At 44.4% G+C, this 18,812-nt stretch overlaps 2 protein-coding genes across 2 annotated transcripts; one reads left to right on the forward strand and one right to left on the reverse strand.

The window, feature by feature from the left end:
• Positions 1–48: 48 nt before the first annotated feature.
• Positions 49–5,979, reverse strand: JCHAIN (joining chain of multimeric IgA and IgM). Its single transcript, XM_081021282.1, has 4 exons — positions 5,707–5,979; positions 3,927–4,062; positions 2,705–2,785; positions 49–1,070 (listed from the first exon to the last, which is right to left on the reverse strand). The coding sequence occupies exons 1-4, from the start codon at positions 5,768–5,770 to the stop codon at positions 866–868; spliced, it is 486 nt and encodes a 161-aa protein (XP_080877408.1). The 5' UTR covers positions 5,771–5,979; the 3' UTR covers positions 49–865.
• An 8,440-nt stretch (positions 5,980–14,419) lies between these two features.
• On the forward strand, positions 14,420–16,359 carry UTP3 (UTP3 small subunit processome component). Its single transcript, XM_081020943.1, has one exon. The coding sequence runs from the start codon at positions 14,800–14,802 to the stop codon at positions 16,276–16,278; it is 1,479 nt and encodes a 492-aa protein (XP_080877069.1). The 5' UTR covers positions 14,420–14,799; the 3' UTR covers positions 16,279–16,359.
• The last annotated feature ends 2,453 nt before the right edge of the window (positions 16,360–18,812 follow it).

The raw sequence follows: 18,812 nt of genomic DNA on the forward strand, positions 1-18,812 counted from the left end.
ACAATGTGGAACCAGTAGCGTTTAGTCCCAATAAAATGACTGTGGAGATAATGAAAGGCAATATTTATTGTGACAACATGTAGGGGCTGCAGATGGGGGCGGGGTGGAATTCTATAAACTGCAAGAAATTATGGGGAGGAAATAGTAGGAGATCATTCCGCTAATAAAGACATATTTTTAATTTCAAGCATGCAGGGCAATGTGGGTATGTGTCTACACCACAGACTTCATATGGCTATTTCCCTCAACCAAGAGACCTGTACTTCTGTGTGGGGCATTCGGAATCACTAGGGATGGACAAATGTGTCCATTTTTGTTTTCTCCAATTCTAATTTTTGCAATCTGAAGCTCATTTCTGCACAATTCCACACCAGTTTGCAATTTTTAAAAAAGAATCCTCATAAAGCAAATTGGATTTCTGAGCGAAGTCCTCCCCTCCAACTGTACATGTTTTCTTTTAATCCAGTTTCTTTTCAACCCAGTTTCTCCAAAGCAATTTCCCGAGCATAATTTTGTATGCTCTTTTCACTAAAAGGTACATTTATATGTAGATTTTAGCACAGGCTGTGCATTTCTGCACATGTCATTTGTCTGGTGAACTGCACCGTGTGATTTGGAGACACACAAATTCTGAAGGGGAGCTTTTTTCGGTTCACGTTATGGAAAATGTGAATTGGGGGAGTTTGCCTTTAAGTGAGAACCGTATCGATTTTCTCCAGCCCAAAGGATCCCTAACGGTGAACCCTCACTGAACTACAGTTCCCAGGATCCCTTGAGGGAAGCTGTAACTGGTACTATGAAGCCAACATAAGTCTCTGTGGTGGCGTAGATCTGCCCCACCGTGCCCTGCATTCAGCTCTATGATCTAATCAACGTAGCAGGATTCGGGAGTCAAGGCTGTCTGGATGACCTCAGTCTTCCCACCGTTCGAGAACAGGCAAGAGGCCGTGTAGCACTTATTTCTGTCGTAGGTGTAGCAGGGCTGGTCGGGGTCGTTGCACATGCTGCTCTCCCCTGGCGCAGGGTGGTCGTTCGTGGCTTCGCCATCTGCTGCAGCACATTTATCACAGCTAGAAGACAGGTGGCAGAGGAGGAGAAAAGTTAGCCAACAGATCTGAAATATACTCGGAGTCGAGAGTGGATTTCATGCCCTTTATTCAGCTCATAGTGGTGAGGAGGAATGGAAGTTTCCCCAAAGTATCTGCTTTATATACATTATTTACACAATGGGCTGCACGTGATTGGCTAATTCTGGAATTCTCCTGTAGGCCAATCAGGTTGTGGATTCACTTCCATCTGGAGCTGGATTGGGTGGCTCCTGCAGACCAATCATACTGCTGCATTGTTCTAGGACCAATCAGACTGCTGCATTCTGAATCCTATTGTTCTAGGACCAATCAGACTGCTGCATTTTGGATCCTATTCAACTCAGTACATAACAAGATCCATACAAAAAGATTCCACAGGAGGAATAGCCAATGCTCTGCCTTCCAGTTGTTGTTGGACTACAACTCCCATCAACCCCTGCCAGAGCAGACACGCCCATGCACATTGCTCAAATCTGCTTTGGAGGGTAGGTAAGAGGGGACCCTCTAGAACAGCCTTTCTCAACCTGTGGGTCCCCAGATGTTGTTGGACTACAACTCCCATCACCCCTAGCTAGCAAGGCCAGAGCTCAGGGGTGATGGGAGTTGTAGTCCAACAACATCTGGGGACCCACAGGTTGAGAACCGCTGCTCTAGAACATGCTTAGGAGGTGGGGGAAGTTCTGTTGTGCAAGTATAAATCCTTGTGCCCATGGGACGCATTAGCTCAGGGTTTCCCCAAACTTGGGTCTCCAGATGTTTTTTATTGACTGACTGACTGATTGATTAGATTTATATACCGCCCTATACCCGGGGGTCCCAGGGCGGTTCACAGAATAAAATCAAGACATAAAACCACAAAATACATAATAAAAATAAAAGCAGCAATCCAATAGCCCCCTGTCCAAAAAAACACATTTTAAAAGGGCAAAGGATGTAAATCAGATCAACCAAAGGCCTGGTTAAAAAGGAACGGTTTTGCCTGGCGCCTAAAGGTGTATAATGAAGGCACCAGGCGAACTTCCCTGGGGAGAGCATTCCACAGATGGGGAGCCACTGCAGAGAAGTCCCGTCCTCGTGGTGCCACCCTCCGGACCTCTTGAGGAGGAGGCACATGAAGGAGGGCCTCAGAAGGTGAGGTTCATATGGAAAGAGGCGGTCCTTGAGGTATTGTGCTCCTGAGATGTTTAAGGCTTTATAGGTCAAAACCAGCACTTTGAATTGGACCCAGAAACGAATTGGTAGCCAGTGCAGTCGGCTGGGAGTTTTTGGACTACAACTCCTATCATCCCTAGCTAGCAGGATCAGTGGTCATGGATGATGTGAATTGTAGTCTGAAAAACAGCTGGAAATCCAAGTTTGGGAAACCCTGCATTGATGGATACTGCCCTTTCTGCCCAAGGCAAGTGTGGGAGGTGTGTCCAGGGCTGATGGAAAGGGCTACTTAGTGCTACATTCTGGATATGACCCAAAGCCAATATAGCTGAGTTGGCGCAAGGCACAGTTGGTGCCATCTCAGTTATATGCTTTGTTGCAATATAATACACTTTACAGTGGCCTCAACTCTTTTAGCGCTACTTAAGCTTATTGAGATAAGTGCAATCAAGGGAAGCCCTTACAGCTTGGAGAAGTTGTAGACAAATCTGGTTCTCACTGGCGAGGTGGGGTCAGAGATGTTCTCTCTGGTCATCAGGGGAACTCTGGAGAAGGCAAAGAGGAAGAGAAAGTTACAAGCCAGATTGTTCAAATGAAATGCAGGAATGGAAACACAACCGTCATTGCTGCGGACCGACAAGTTCTCTCCCCTTGTGGCCGCGGCAAGATAAAAACACTAGCAAGGGTCACAGAAAGACGGAGGGCACAAGGAGAAGGGGACGACAGAGGACGAGATGGTTGGACAGTGTTCTCGAAGCTACCAGCATGAGTTTGACCAAACTACGGGAGGCAGTGCCTGGCGTGCTCTGCTCCATGAAGAGTCAGACACGACTAAACGACTCAACAACAACAACAACAACAATCAGTGAGCCCGTGCAGATGAGTGAGCTCTCTCTCTCTGCAGCAGCTTTGTCATCTGTATGATGTGGTCAAGGCATTGGAAGGGTTTTATGGCTGCCGATAGCAGAGGTCAAGTGCAGTACAGGCATTTCTCCACTTACGCATTACAGCGTGGTGCCAGGAAATAAATAAATCTGTTTAAATGGCAAAAGGGGTGCGGAAAAACTGCAAAAATGGTGGGGAAAGAGTTGACAAATGGCTAGCAATTCCAGGAGCCTTTGCACTGGCCTCTGAGGCCTGTGGAGAGTTGGAGCTTGAGAAAGGAGGGTGTTCATAGGCTTTAAAGATGGTGTTCCCCACTATACACAATTTCATGTATATGTGTGGTACCCAGCAATGTAACCCCCATGTAAATGGGGAGATGTCTGTAGTTGAATGTGTAGTGAGAGGGTCTTCCAGGATGTTCTCAGAGTCGAAGGAGGATTGGATGTGAGGAACCACCAGAGAGTCTTGTGGCATCTTGGGAGTTCACCCACCACAAATCTGTTGGCGCCACAAGACTTTTCATGGTTTTCGTTGCAAAAAGACTTAACTGAGCTACACCTGTGAAACTGACAAAGTGATTGAGGTGGCGGAAGAGGGAGATACTAGAGGGCTGTACAGTATTGGTGTCCTGCTTGCTCTTCCATCTTCACCACAGAAGCTGCATGAAGAGTGAGATAATCCCGCTCCCCAAATTATAGAAAGGCTATGCAGCGTTTATTCCGTCCCATTCGGTGGTTATGGCTTGGACAGTTGTGTATATGCCTCAGGAAAAGGAGAAACTTTATATGAAGTACCACTTACATGATGCGGATGTTTCTCTCCAGTACTTCCTCTTGTGGGTTGTCTTTGGAAGGGACGAATTTCGATGTCACCTTCACACACTGGCACTTGTTATCAACCAGGACCTTCTCTTCATCTTCATCCAGCCCATAATAAGCTGCCCATAAAACACAAGGTTTTTTAGACTGAGAAAAAAAAACGAGAACATTCTCTGGTGCCGATCTGCCAGATGTTTAGGGCGCACCTATTTTATCACATGCACATCCCGAAAAAAACGACGCCAACGTAATAATGAGATGCAAAGGGTGGGTTACTGAGTCATACTGAGATTTGCAGCTGAAAGATCCTGGAAGCCAAATTTAGGCTGCTAGGGAGGAAGTTGAAACCCAAGGCTTCAACGTGGCATTTTCAGACTCGGAGGTCTACGTATCTCAGGTTCATCACTGGGTTATAGGCTTGGGCTGGTTAGGGCTTCTGCAGGGCACCAGGTTGGGAAAGCCTGGACTATCTGATAATATGTGAATTTATGGAGCTGATTTACGCTGGATCAGAACACTGGTCCAATATTTTTTTATTCCAGCTGGTGACACAGCTCCCCTGGGCCTCAGGGCATTAACTGTTGCAATGCATCCCCAACTTTTATTATTGCATAATTATACAATTGTAGTTTTATAATAAAAGGGGGGCTGCTGTGAGGGGGCATGGCTGCGACTGTCATGAAGAGAAGCTGAACTTTTGACTTTGCCACTGCACTACTTTTGCCACCCACTGCTTGGGGTCTCTGCCTTTTGCCCTACCCAGTCGCTATTGGCCCCAGCCTCCCTCCACTGCTGTCGTCCAGCATAAACAGCACAGGAACCCTGGCAGAAAAAAGTAGCAACCCTGCACTGGCCACAATCCTCTCCACTACACTTCCTCTTCTTCCTACATTACTATGGGTCACCCCGGGGCCATGCTGGATTCTTTTTCTTTTATCTGTCAGTCTGTATTCCTTCCCTTTCCCATATCTTAACCCCTTAATTCTATCTTACTTTCTGAATTTAATAAGTGGTTTCTACCATGAAGCTGCCATTATTATTATTATTATTATTATTATTATTATTATTATCATTATCAACAACAACTACAACCATTACAGCAGAGTCAGTAGGGACATTGGCAGGAATGCATGCAAACTCCAAGACATATTAAGATTCATATAATAAAATAATAATAATAATAATACATTTTTATTTATACCCTGCCCTTCCCGGTTCAGGGCGGCTAACAACAAATTTAAAACACTTAATTGATGCAACAAAAAAAAACAGCATAAAATACAGTATAAAACGTGAATAGCAATAAATTCAGAATTCAAAAATCAATTTAGGGGGGAAATCCATCCCAATAAACATTAGATGAACACCAGGGCTAGCTGGCTAAATTAGTCCTATTTGGGCCAGTGAGGAGACCAGGGGAGAATTATAGAAAGCAATGCACTTCTGGTTCGGAGGGATCACTCAAGCCAACCCCAAAAACAGAAAAAATGGATACTTTAGCATCCATTTCAAAACACAGCTCTGACATTGTAAGTATATCTAATGCACATTATAGATTACCATAACCCTGATTTCAGAGCAGCCCAGTAGGACAAAATAAGCATCCCTTTTACTTTTAAAATTTTCAATCTAGATACAGTACCACCTTCTAGGTAAGAATTTTAGAGCCAATTAATATAGTGACGATTCTTCCCGGCACAAAAGCACTTTCTTTGCTTAAAACATTGTATCCGAGTTGCTTTCAATGGACAAATGTTGCATACCTGTTCCAAGAATAGCTCCCCAAAGGACAGCCAGGGTTCCACAGAGGATCCAGTAATTCTTCATTCTCTCTGCCTGCCTTCAGACACTCTCAGAGTTGTGCCTCTCTGCCAAAAAGCAGTCTGTGTGGCGGTGGCAGCCTGAGATTCCTAAAAACGCCTGCCTAGATTGCAGTCAAGTTGTGCTAACGGTGGTGCAAAAGACATCCGGACAGAATGAAACCACAAAGTAATGGTGGTTTACTAATCAGGGAGGAAAACCCCGTTCTTCGAAAACTCTACTGGTGGGCAGGATTACAACTTCTCTCTCTCTCTCTCTCTTTGAACTTCGGTTTGCAATACACATAAAACACATATAAACATAAAACACACATATGCAGGGAGATTAGAGAACTAAAACAGATTAGACTGCAAGAGTCTTCTAAGTGTGATGCTTAGGTGTTTGCCTCTGGGTTAACAAACTTATCAATAAAATATTATTGTCTGGCAGTGATCTGATGTCACAAATGCTTCTGAGAAGGTGATGCTGTGTGGCATAGAATGAATTTGGCTTCACTCCACTCCTGGCAAACTTATTATTTTATATCAGGGTTAGGGAATCTCAGGCCTGAGGGCCAAATGTCTGGCCCCTGGGACACTTTGTCCGGCCCCTGAGAGTCTCTCCAAGCCACACCCTCTCCCCAGCCACACCCTTCACCAGCCTCTCTTGAGCATTTTTGGATTATTTATTCGCCTGGGAATTTTAAGTTCTGTAACCAGAATCAGGCTGCTAATTTAGGATTCCCCCACCTCACTGGGACTCTTCTCCTGCTGGCAGAGTCAGCAATGTTTGGCATCTTATCCCAGCAGCAAACAGGCTTTTACGGCTGTGTTACTGTTAACTTCGGATCTTCTGCAGCTCACCTTAGCCACAATCCACATCTATCCTGAAGTTTCTTGAGAAATTCACCAATAATAATAATAATAATAATAATAATAATAAATTTTTATTTATACCCCGCCCTCCACAGCCAAGACTGGGCTCAGGGCGGCTAACAACCAATAATAAAAACAAGTTGATTAAAATACAATTTAAAATATTAAGGTAATGTTGGAAATGTAATGAGACTGAAGGTACATTCTTTCACCTTTGGTGGACATGCCCAAGGATTAAGACATTCTGGGAGATGATTTATAATGAAATGAAAAAGGTATTTAAATATACCTTCCTGAAGAAACCAGAGGCCTTTCTCCTGGGCATGGTCGGCCAATTGGTGCCAAAGAAGGATAGAACTTTTTTTATGTATGCAACAATAGCAGCAAGAATACTTATTGCGAAGTATTGGAAAACACAAGATTTACCCACCCGGGAAGAATGGCAGATGAAGTTGATGGACTATATGGAAATGGCGGAAATGACTGGCAGAATCAAAGACCAGGGAGAAGAATCGGTGGAAGAAGATTGGAAAAAGTTTAAAGATTATTTACAGAAATACTGTAAAATTAATGAATGTTAGAAAAATGTTGGAATGAAGTTATATGGCTTTAGTAGAAATGTTATAAGGAATTAAGTATAAATAGATTAATAGAGTATTAAAGGGAAAATAAGGTTAGAATGTGTTAAGATAATTATAGGATAGAAAACAGAGGAAGATGGAAAGGAATTGCTGAAACAATTAACAGAAGTGGAATACAAAAAGGGAGGTGTGAGGAGGTCGTGGAAACAAGTGAACGAAAGATAAGATAATGAAATGGTTTGATGTGTTTTAAATGGGTTTTGTTTTTGTTTTATTAGTTTTATGTGTTAGTGTTTTGTAGTGCTTTTGTATTGTATTGCATTGTCTTCTTTTTATGCTTTTCTTTTGTAGTGTTCTGTTTAAATTGTTGGAAAATTAATAACTATTATATATAAAAATAAAATAAAATATTAAGATACAATATTAAAACAATTAGGGAGAAATATCATCATAGGAGGAGAAAGGAAAAAGAAAAAGGGGGAGGGAATCAAACTGATTCTGAGCCAAAGGCCAGGTGGAACAACTCTGTCTTACAGGCTCTGCGGAAAGAGATCAGATCCCACAGGGCCCTGGTCTCATGAGAGAGAGCATTCCACCAGGCCGGAGCCAGTGTTGAGAAGGCCCTGGCTCTGGTTGAGGCTAATCTAACTTCCTTAGGGCCCGGGACCTCTAGGGTGTTGCTATATATGGACCTTAAGGTCCTCCGTGGGGCATACCAAGGGAGGCGATCCCATAGGTACGAGGGTCCTGCCTGGTGGTTTCCCCCTCAAACCAGCTCCCGTCTGATTTATAAACATAACCCACATTCACTTTGTAGTTAAGATGAGGCGTGCATATTTGAGCAGACGACAGCTTCATGGATAGGTGTTCAGGGTGTGTGTGTGTTGCAGACACGGGGAAACTAAATAGGAAATGTACATCGGGTATCCCCATCCCCTCTCTGGTATGTACAGCAACATGCAAATGCAACTTGAAACGCTTGCGGTGGCGGGACTGCTCATGTGTAGGGACTCTAAAAGGTGAGGATGTTTTACACCCCAAAGTTCACATTCTTTTAGAACCAAACATTCCTTGGTTTGGTCAAAGGCAAAACTAGGAACAGGCATGACTCTAACCTTTGTGGAAAAAGGGAGAAGTCCCAGCAAAGGAAGAATGGATACAATAACTTATGGAACATGCAGAAATGGCAAAACTTACCGGAAGAATAATAAATCAAGATAACTTTTATATATATATATATATATATATATATATATATACACAGTGGTACCTTGGTTTAAGAAAAGCTTAGCTTATTAACAACTTGGATTAAGAATGCTGCAAACCAGGAAATAGGTGTTTTGGTTTGTGAACTTTGCCTTGGAATAAGAACATGTTTCACTTCCTGTTGAGTGTGTTCCATTTGTAAATTGAGTCCCCCGCTGCTATGGGAAAGCATGCCTTGGTTTAAGAACAGACAGAATCAGAATTCAAAATGACCTTAACAGATTGGAAAAGCTAACAAAATGCATTTCAATAGGTACAAATGTAAGATTCTGCATTTAGGCAGAAAGAACCAGATGCACAAATATAGGACGCGGGACACCTGGCTTACTAGCAGTACATGTGAAAAGGATCTAGGGGTCCTGGTGGACCACAAACTTAACATGAGTCAACAGTGTGGTGCAGCAGCAAAAAAGCTAATGCTATTCTAGGCTGCATCAACAGAAGTATAGTGTACAGATCAAGGGAAGTAATAGTACCACTCTATTCTGACTTGGTCAGACCACACTTGGAATATTGTGCCCAATTCTGGGCACCGCAATTTAAGAAGGATGTTGACAAGCTGGAACGTATGCAGAGGAGGGCAACCAAGATGATCAAGGGTTGGAAACTAAGCCTTATGAAGAGTACTTGAAGGAGCTGGGTATGTTTAGCCTGGAAAAGAGGAGATTGAGAGGAGATATGATAACCACCTTCAAATACCTTAAGAGCTGTCACATGGCGGAGAGAGCATGCTTGTTTTCTCCTGCTATGGAGGGTAGGACTTGAATCAATGGCTTCAAGTTGCAAGAAAGGAGATTCTAACTAAACATTTGGAAAAACTTTCTGACAGTAAGAGCTGTTTAGAAGTGGAACAGTCTCCCATGAGACGTTGTGGACTCTCCTTCCTTAGAGGTTTTTAAGCAGAGGTTGGATGGCCATTTGTCATGGATGCTTGAGCTGAGATTCCTGCATTGCAGGGGGTTGGACTAGATGACCCTTGGGGTCCCTTCCAACTCTTAAGATTCTGTAATTCCATATACAGTATGTTTTACATTATTCGGCTCCTAACTTTGGTTTAATTTTGCCTCCAAACTCAAGATCCACGCCTTTAAACCAGCAAACTCATGTGCCTGAAAGAGTAAAGTTATTTTACTGAAGTCACTTGCCTCTAGATCACATGGCTCTTTGCTTTCCACGGACCAGCTGCAGAGCTCCTTATATCAGCCTCTGTGCACATGGTTAAAAATACACACCTTATGACCACAGGAAGAGTTTCAGTTACTTTTTCAGTCACCAAGTACATGTTTGACAAAACCGGTAGGGGGAAATCAATAACAGGAAAAAGTTACAAAGGTAGTTGATTCACTCTCTGGACTTAATTTATCCAAGGATTTTGTGTGTCAGGACTCACACCTACTATGTCAATAGGATTAGCTGTAACTTATTTCACGCGGAGGACAATGCCTCGGGCTTGAAGCATGTGCAGAGTGCCTGTTGATCACCAGTGAGTAACCACAGCCTGTCCCAAAGCATCTTGCATTACGGGGTTGGCAGGAGTCCTATGTCAGGTGTTATGTTTAGAGCAGGGGTCAGCAACCTAAGGACCATGGGCCAGAAGCGGCCCGCAGAGGTCGTTTGACCGGCCCACGAGCCGCCCCCAAATTGAGCTGCCCACTCGCGCGCTGCACTAAATCAGTGCAGCACAGCACGTGGACTCGCTTCCGCGGCGCTGTAAATCGTGTCTGCACATGCACAGACACCAAAAACAGCGGGTATGCATGCGCAGATGCCAAAAATCGCAGGTGCGCCTCATGCGCGCACGTGATCCAGCCCACGGAGGGATCTCTGCGGGACTGATCCAGCCCAGGCAAGATAAACCTTGCTGACCCCTGGGTTAGGGTTTCAGACCAGGGCGTGGGACACGAGGGTTCAAATCTCTGCTCAGCCATGAAGCTCCCTGGGTAACTTTCGGCTAGTCACTACATCCCAGCGTTACCTGGGATAAAGCAAGGAGGAGGGAGAACCACGTATGCCACCTTGAGCTCCTTCAAATAAAAAGATATGCAAATTCATATTTTAATGAAGCTATTGAATTATATACATGGTATCTGAAGATTTAAGCATCTTTACTTGGTTAAGTGCCCTAATAGTTGCATTTCCTTTCCTTTAGAGAGCTGCAACTCTAAATTCCAGTTTAACTGGCCCTGCTGCACCTGCTCTGTGGTTTTCTTAAGAAGAAACTGGCACCTGCACTTATTTTGCATAGAACGGCGCTTGGGTTTGGTATCGGTCAGCCTGCTTGTTTCAGAGGCAAGAGTTTTTTTCAGCACCATTACTTCACTCTGAGTGATTACAATGCCTTGCTGATGTACAGAGGGCACTAAGAAACAGCAGTCCAGCCCGATAGAACATACTGACTGTGGTAACTTAAGGTGGAAGGATAGCCCAAAAAGCAGCTTGAAAGCCTCCATAAGTAGATCAAAAAGGGAATTGTACTGGAAGCACAACTGGAAAGGTGGGAGGAACTGGTTGTATTTAACTTGGAGAAGACAGAGGAGGGACATGACAGCACTTCAAATTCCTGAAAGGCTGACACTTAGGTCAAATACACTTTGGGACACAGCTTTCCAAATTGTGTGTCATGACACATTAGTGTGTTGGCTGCAGTGTGTAGGTGTGTTGATGAAAGGGGCTAGTTTAACCTCTGGTTTGGTAGTAAAACTGAATGACTGTGTTGCGAAATGACGCATGTCTAAAAAGTGTGTCACCAGCATGAAAAGCTTGGAAAGCTCTGCTTTAGCACCTTAAAGCACAGCAAGGCCACCTCTTCCCAGATTTCATCACTCAAAGCACAATTGCTTTTTCCACACCTGCAACCTTTCCAACTCCTGTTCACAAAACTGTCATCTGGGCATACGCAACAGTTGTCTCGAGGGCACACACCTCAGCTTAACTGCAAATTGAATGTGGCTGACATTTTTCAAATTGGATGGAAGCTGGTTTGAGTAGAAATGCGCTGAACAGCAGGATTTCTCAAGAACTACAGGACAGCTATGGGATTGTGGCTAACATCACGTGTACATGGTTTCAAACACCAGCGATGGGAGTACACTGGAGCCAGAGTAAAGGGTCATGCACACACAGTCATTGAGGAGTGCAAAAATTTGTTTTCTGGTGCCCTAGAAGACACTACTGTATCTCTTTTTTTATATAATATTTTTTATTAATTTTCAGCAAAAGAAAAATAAACAAACATTTCCACTTTACAAATTTTCTCCTTTTTTGGACTTCCATCAGCCATTCTGACAATCATCCGAATTAAACTTTTTAGTTACACATTTCCTACATTTCGTATTGCCTTTTAACAAACCTATCCACACCTGTTTTCCTTTCTTACAATATTTCTTTAAGTTTTTACAGAGCTTCTTTAAATGCCGCAAACGTTATTTCATTATCACTTAAACCTCCCCAATACTCAACAAATTTTCCCCAGTCCTCGATAAACTTTTGATCTCGTTGGAGGCACTACTGTATCTCATGGACTTAAACTACAGGCAGGTAGGTGTAATTTCAATATTAGGAGGAAACCACTTGACAGTAAGAGTGGGTTAACAAAAGAACCCGTTACTTAGAGGGGTGGTGGGATCACCCACGCTGGAAGTCTTTAAGCAGAGTCTGGACAGGAAAAGTCATCTGTTGGGGAAAGGCCTCTGGGCTTCTTGCATCAAGCAGGTTAGACTAAACCAGTGGTTCCCAATTAGCTAAGGACTGCAGACCTGTTTTTCAAAAGTGAAGCCATGGACTTGCTACTTTTGAAAAACTTGATATCTCTATGGTAGTTTTTGTTATGTGAATGGTGCCACGGACTCTGCACCAATTCTTGCCTATTAACACCCTCCTACGTCATTTGGGGCTGTGGTGTTTACTCAGTTAACCAGTGATCAAAAGCCTTTAAACTGCCTAAAAACGTGCTTGCAAAATTCATGGAAGTGCTTATTGAACTTATGAGAACTGTAGGTGGAAGGTGTCCTCTCAGAAAAGACACCCTGCCTCCTACATTAAGTACTAAGGCAGTCCCTGCTGAGGCAGGTACATGAATTATCTAGAAACAAAAAAAGAATGTTTATTTCCATACAAGCCAATTGTTTTTATTAATATGCAAATTAATTTGGATTTAATATATTACCAGCAGCACAAGCCTATGTAGGCCTACTCAGAAGTATATTCCATGTATAGACTTGTATAGGGTTGCACACTTACTTTGCTTAAACTGATATATTTATCGATTCTGTTAATCCATTGGCAGTCCTGAAGATGTAAAAATGTCAAGACTTGCCTTTCTGGATTAATCAAAGACCCATGAAGCCCAGGATTTTGTTTCTGATGGCAACTAGCAGATTATTCTGGGGAAATTCGCATGTGGCGGTCCATCTTTTGATATTCCAATGTACGCTTCAGTAACTGAAGGCCAGCATCCACTGTTCAGTAACAGTGACCAGCATCCATCAATTAACCTACCTTCTATGGCAGGAGCTGCTAATGTGTGGTACCCTCCAGATGTTGTTGGACTCAAACTCCCATAATCCCTGACCATTAGCCATTCCGGCTGAGGCTGATGGGAAATGGGAGCCCAACATCTAGAAGGCATCATGTTTGCTGCTTCCACCCTAACATATATTTTATCCTTTAGAAAAGCTAAAAGTCGGCATCTGTCTCCATCTTGTGGCAACGAAATGATCTCACAACATGAGCAGCAACACCATTGCTTGTTCTGAATCAGGTTTCATCCAGAGACCCCAAGTCCTAGCAGTGTGAGCAGGGAGAGAACAACAACTGTCATTTCACACTTTCCACCACTCCTTCGGTTGCTAAAGCAGGGTGTCTGTGTGAGAGGCCTCAGGAAAAAATCCAGGAGGTCTGTTCTTTCTTTCTTTAAGGGAAGGGCCACCATAGCTCAGCGGCTGCCTTGCAAGCAGACAACACCAGATTTAGGGTGGTGTGGAGCAGACAGGGAGCACAACAACAGGTAAAGGGATCCCTGACCATTAGGTCCAGTCGTGACCGACTCTGGGGTTGCTGCGCTCATCTGGCTTTACTGGCCGAGGGAGCCGGCATACAGCTTCTGGGTCATGTGGCCAGCATGACTAAGCCGCTTCTGGCAAATCAGAGCAGCGCACGGAAACGCCGTTTACCTTCCCGCCGGAGCGGTACCTATTTATCTACTTGCACTTTGATGTGCTTTCGAACTGCTAGGTTGGCGGGAGCTGGGACCGAGCAACGGGAGCTCACCCCGTCACGGGGATTCGAACTGCCAACCTTCTGATTGGCAAGCCCTAGGCTCTGTGGTTTAACCCACAGCGCCACCCGCATCCCACATAACAACAATACTTATAATTATACGGGTACCTACTGAGAAGACCCATTTAAAAAGCAGCTGTACCAAAATGAAATACTGTGGAAAATAATAAATATTTAGGGAGAAGGGGCGCCCAATCTTGGTCTTGTTCAGGGAGCCGTATTACCAAACTCCACCCCTGATGCAGCTGGTCCCAGGTTCGGTCCCTGCAGGTTGAGTTGCGAGACTGCTGCCTAGAAAGCCGCTGCCAGTCAGTGTAGACAACACTAACCCAGATGGACCAAAATTCTGACTCAGCATAAAGCAGATTCCTAAGGAGAAATAAATAAACATCTATCTGTCTATCGAGCTGAGTGAACAGTGCATTGCTAGTAACTGACATCGATTAATATGTATCTTGGACCTGTGTGGATGCTCGTTCTATTAAATGGAAGCAGCGGCAGAAGCTGAGATGCACGCGCTTGGCACTCCATTACGCCGCACGCTTTACGTCGGCCATGTGTCCCCCTGCGGTTCTCGCATGCGCACTTCATCGGCCGAACGCCCCGCCCCGCCCCGCCTCGCCTCCGGCGCTCATCCTCCCCATCACCTCTCTATGCTTCTTACCGAAACCAGAGCGTCCACAAGCGAGGCGGAAGGTATAAAGCAGGGCGCATCAACCGACCGGATGTAGAATTTACTCGCTTACTCCAGGCCGGAAGTAAAGCACCTCGAAAGCGAGGTCGCTGTACAGTTCGGGATCTACCGGAGACGCGTAGATTAACGACGGTAAGCGGCAGATTAACGGCCGTCCAGTTATTTCCTGAACAACGAAATGACAATTGGGAATTAGTTAGGTGGAGGCGACGGCTTACCCGTTTCTTGTGAACCGGAAGTGAAAGCCGGTTTCCGAGGCGCACCGACCTTCGACCCGGAGGTAGTGTCGTGCGTTGGCGGCAGCACAGCAGTAATAACGCACGCTGGTTTGCCGACCGCCGATCCATCCGCGCTGCCGGCAACATGGGGAAGCCGCGGCGGAGAATAGCCGCGGGCCTGAGGGCCTCGCAACCGCGGGAGGAAAAGATGGAGGAGCCGGAGCCGGGAGCCCCGATCTTCACGGAGGAAGCAGACGATTTCCACCAGCGGCGTCTGGAGGAGGCAGTGCTGGCGGCGCTGGGCAGCGAGGAGGAGGAGGAGGAGGAAGATGGCGAGGAGGAGGTCTTGGGACTAGAGCTCTCTGAGGAGAGTGAGACGGAGGAGGATGGAGGAGGAGATGAGGGCGCGGACGACGACGAGGATGGAGGCGAAGGCGAGCCCCTGGATATGGACAGCGACCTGGAGGAGCAGCGGGGCGGCAGCGGAGACCTCGGCCTCCCCCATGAGTTCGCCTGGGGCCAGCGGAAACAGCTCTATTACGGCACCGACTACGGCAAGGCTGCGGCTCGCTCCAAAGCAGCCAAGCAGAGCCAGGAGGAAGCCGAAGCCGAGGAGCTGGAGGAAGAGGAGGAGGCCCAAGCCATTCAGAAAAGGCTGGTGCAGAATCTGGGGGAGGATGACTACGGCCTGGACCTGATAGAGGCCTACGCTGCGGCAGCCCAGGAGCCGGGTCGAAAAGAGTCCGGGTCGAAAATTGCCAAGGACTTGCAGTCTCTCTCTAAAAAAGAGAAGTTGAAGCTGTTGAAAAAGGAATCCCCGGAGTTGCTGGAGCTGATTCAGGACTTTGAAGCCAAGTTAACTGAGCTCAGAGATGAACTGGAGCCGCTCATGCAAATGGTAAAAGATGGGGTCATCCCAGAGGGAAAGGGCAGCCAGTATTTACAGACCAAATACCATCTCTATTTGAACTATTGCTGCAACATTAGTTTTTACTTGGTGCTGAAAGCCAAAAGGATTCCAGTTCACGGTCACCCTGTCATTGAAAGACTTGTAAGTTACAGAAATTTAATAAATGACTTGGCGACTGTGGACCAAAAACTGTCACCGGAGATTCGTCTGCTCCTTAATGAATTCCATAGTAGTGATGCTGGTGATGTGGAAGGTAGGAAGAAGCTTACCGTGCCTGCTAGAAAGCCTGTTAATAAAATCAAACCTAAAGCTGTTGGGGAGCTTTCTAATGGTAAGGATGCTGAAGAACCTACAGATGATTCAGATTTGGATGAGGAGGCTGCCCTGAATTATTATAAGGAGATGGAAGAAAAGATAAAGCTTAAGAAAAAGAGGAAACGAGAAGAAATAGAATGTGTGGAAGACCTGATTATGGAAGAGGAAGCAGGAGATCAAAAGAGAGGTGCAACATACCAGATTGTCAAGAATAAAGGCCTCACACCCAGAAGGAAAAAGATTGATCGTAACCCAAGAGTCAAGCACCGTGAGAAATTCAGACGTGCCAAGATTCGTAGGAAGGGGCAGGTTCGTGAGGTCCGAAGAGAAGAACAAAGATATGGAGGCGAACTGTCTGGCATTCGTGCTGGAGTTAAGAAAAGTGTTAAGCTTAAGTGATTCTCTTTGTATAATTCTTTTTTTACTTGCTGAAGGCAGTGAATGTGAGCTCAATAAATGTTCATTTTTGGGGTAAATAAAGGCAATATGTATTTATTTTAACATGGAGAAAGCAGCATTGTTCATAGTATGCAAAGTTCAGGGCAACTGCCTTTCCCAGTTGTTTCATTTGTCCAGCAGCTCATCTTTGTGGTCATCCGCAGTAACCAGGCACTGTGTTTAAATGTAAATCCCAATCACTGCATTGAGAACATAGCAGGTCAACAATCCTCTCACCTTCCACCACTTTTTGACCTGCTAGGTTGCATTTCTGTGCACTTTTGACTTTCAGTAACTGTATTGAGCTCAATGGGAATTCTTAGTTAATATGCCCAGGATTGAGTTCCAGATACTTTGGCCTAACCCAATAAGGCTCTCCTTAGTTCTTAAGGGACCCAAGGAATATTTAATCTGCATTAAGCTATCTTGAGCATACACTTAGGGCTAGGCTGATCAGATCCAATGCGAAAGTGGAGACGGTCCTGTATGTTGTGAATGATAAGAGCTTTGGCAGGTAAAGCTTCTAATGCATAAGTTTAATTTGCTTCATTCAGACTCACAAAAACTTTCTATATACTTTCTAAGTTACCTGTGTGCTCTACATTAATACAGTATACATATTTGAAGCCACAGTTTAGCATATGGTGCATTGGTAGCTGGGTTGAGTGAAACCAAAATCAATCACTTTTTGATTTTAAAATGTTAGCAAGTATGTTTAACATAATGACTAGAAACCATTCAGAAATGAACTGTGAGGGGATGCCTATTAGTAGTTAATTTTTTAAAAGGGATATTAACCCTGAAGCATAGAGGCACATGCTGTGATGAGTTGTTTTTAGTGGTGGGCACCAACATTGTAATTAACATTGTAATTAAAATTGTGAGGCGTTTAAGGCTACAGAAAATAGTGATTGGAAGTTACTTTACAGAAAAGTAACTTCCGTTGCAGGTGGGGAGAGGCTTGCTTTTTGTAGAGCAAGCCATGATTTTGAGATGTGGTTTTAAGGACTGACAAGTGGGACAAACTCTTGCAATGTAGAGGACTTTTTTGCTGCAATGCTTTGTGATATTCCATCTACCTTCCTCTCTACATCCTGTGCCCACAAACAGCACAGTGGTCAGTAATCATGGTTGGTCCTCAGTAGGCTGTTTTTGCACACCTCTTTAGTCCCCCTCCCCCAAATATTATTGCACTTTTGAAAATCTTAGCATTCCCCCAAGCCTATTGGATGGTGTCTTTGGTTTGATGCTCATGCTAGGGCATCAGAAATAAGAGTGAACCATGGTGTTTATTTGAAAAGTTTGTAAATTCTCTGTAATTTTTGAGAGATCACTTTGTAAAGGGAATAAAGTGGTGAAATGGAAGATTAGGGCAAGCTTTTTAAACGGGCTGCAGTTTGAGTTTTTATCTTCTACAGGGAAAGTGCCCCTGTGCAGAAATTAGCAAACAGACCATGTCTAGATCATTTGAGGTAAGCAAATATAGACATATTCTTCTGTGTGCATTTACGAGGAGAGACCATGCTTCACGATGGCTTCTCAATATGCTTGCAGTAAAAGCCAAACAAGTGTGTTTGATTAAGGAACCATAGGTTTGTATTTCTGCCTAGCCATAAATGGGTGATGGGGGGGGCAGTCAAGGGGTAGAGTGGGGAAAGGGAACAATACTTTGGTCTTTTGGGAGTAATAATAACTGCAATATCAAGTGATTATTTGGCCTTATGAATAGGTTATCACAAACACCGTTACAGATTTTTTACATCAAAATAATGTATGAAGCTACTTTGTACAAAATCAGACATTTTAGCCTCTCTTGCTTGGTGTATCTACACTGGCTGACAATGGCTGGTTAAGAGTTTCAAGCAGGAACCTTTCTGAGCTCTGCCTGGAAATGCCAAGGATTGAACCTCACAGAGCGATCTTGGGCCAGTCAACTCTCTCAGCCTAACCTACCTATCAGGCTTGTTGTGAAGATAAAACGAGGAGTAAGAAAACCATGTACTGTGCTGCTTTGAGCTCCATGGAGGAAAGGTGGGATATAGAAGAAATAAATATTATTAATAAACCCGAGACCTTCTGCAGGCAAAGCATGGTATCTACTACTTACCACCTCAAATGCAGTATTTTTAAGAGAGCAGGGAGAAATCAAGTAAGGTTAATGTGTCACCCAGCCCTTACTAGGCATACAAAAGCAAATTAACTCCGCAAGGTGTGACATCTTCTGTACATGCTCAGGTGGTACAAATTTCCTTTCTAATTGCATCTGGTATGAAAAAAGGCTCAGCCAGAATATAAACTCAAATAGTGCATTTTCCTCAAGGGTTTTAAGCCCTAAATGGTAACGGTAACATGTAAATTATTTTTTGTGTGTGGCAGGGAAATGGGTGAGGGGAAATAGTTCATTTTAGTTTAAGGAACTGACAACTGTGGTGGATTCGGAGTGGGAACTGCTCTCAAGTGTCCATTCCCTGGCAGGAAGCAGGCAAGAATGAACC

Source organism: Podarcis pityusensis (assembly GCF_964106645.2).
Source record: "Podarcis pityusensis genome assembly, chromosome: 9".
NCBI lineage: Eukaryota > Metazoa > Chordata > Lepidosauria > Squamata > Lacertidae > Podarcis > Podarcis pityusensis.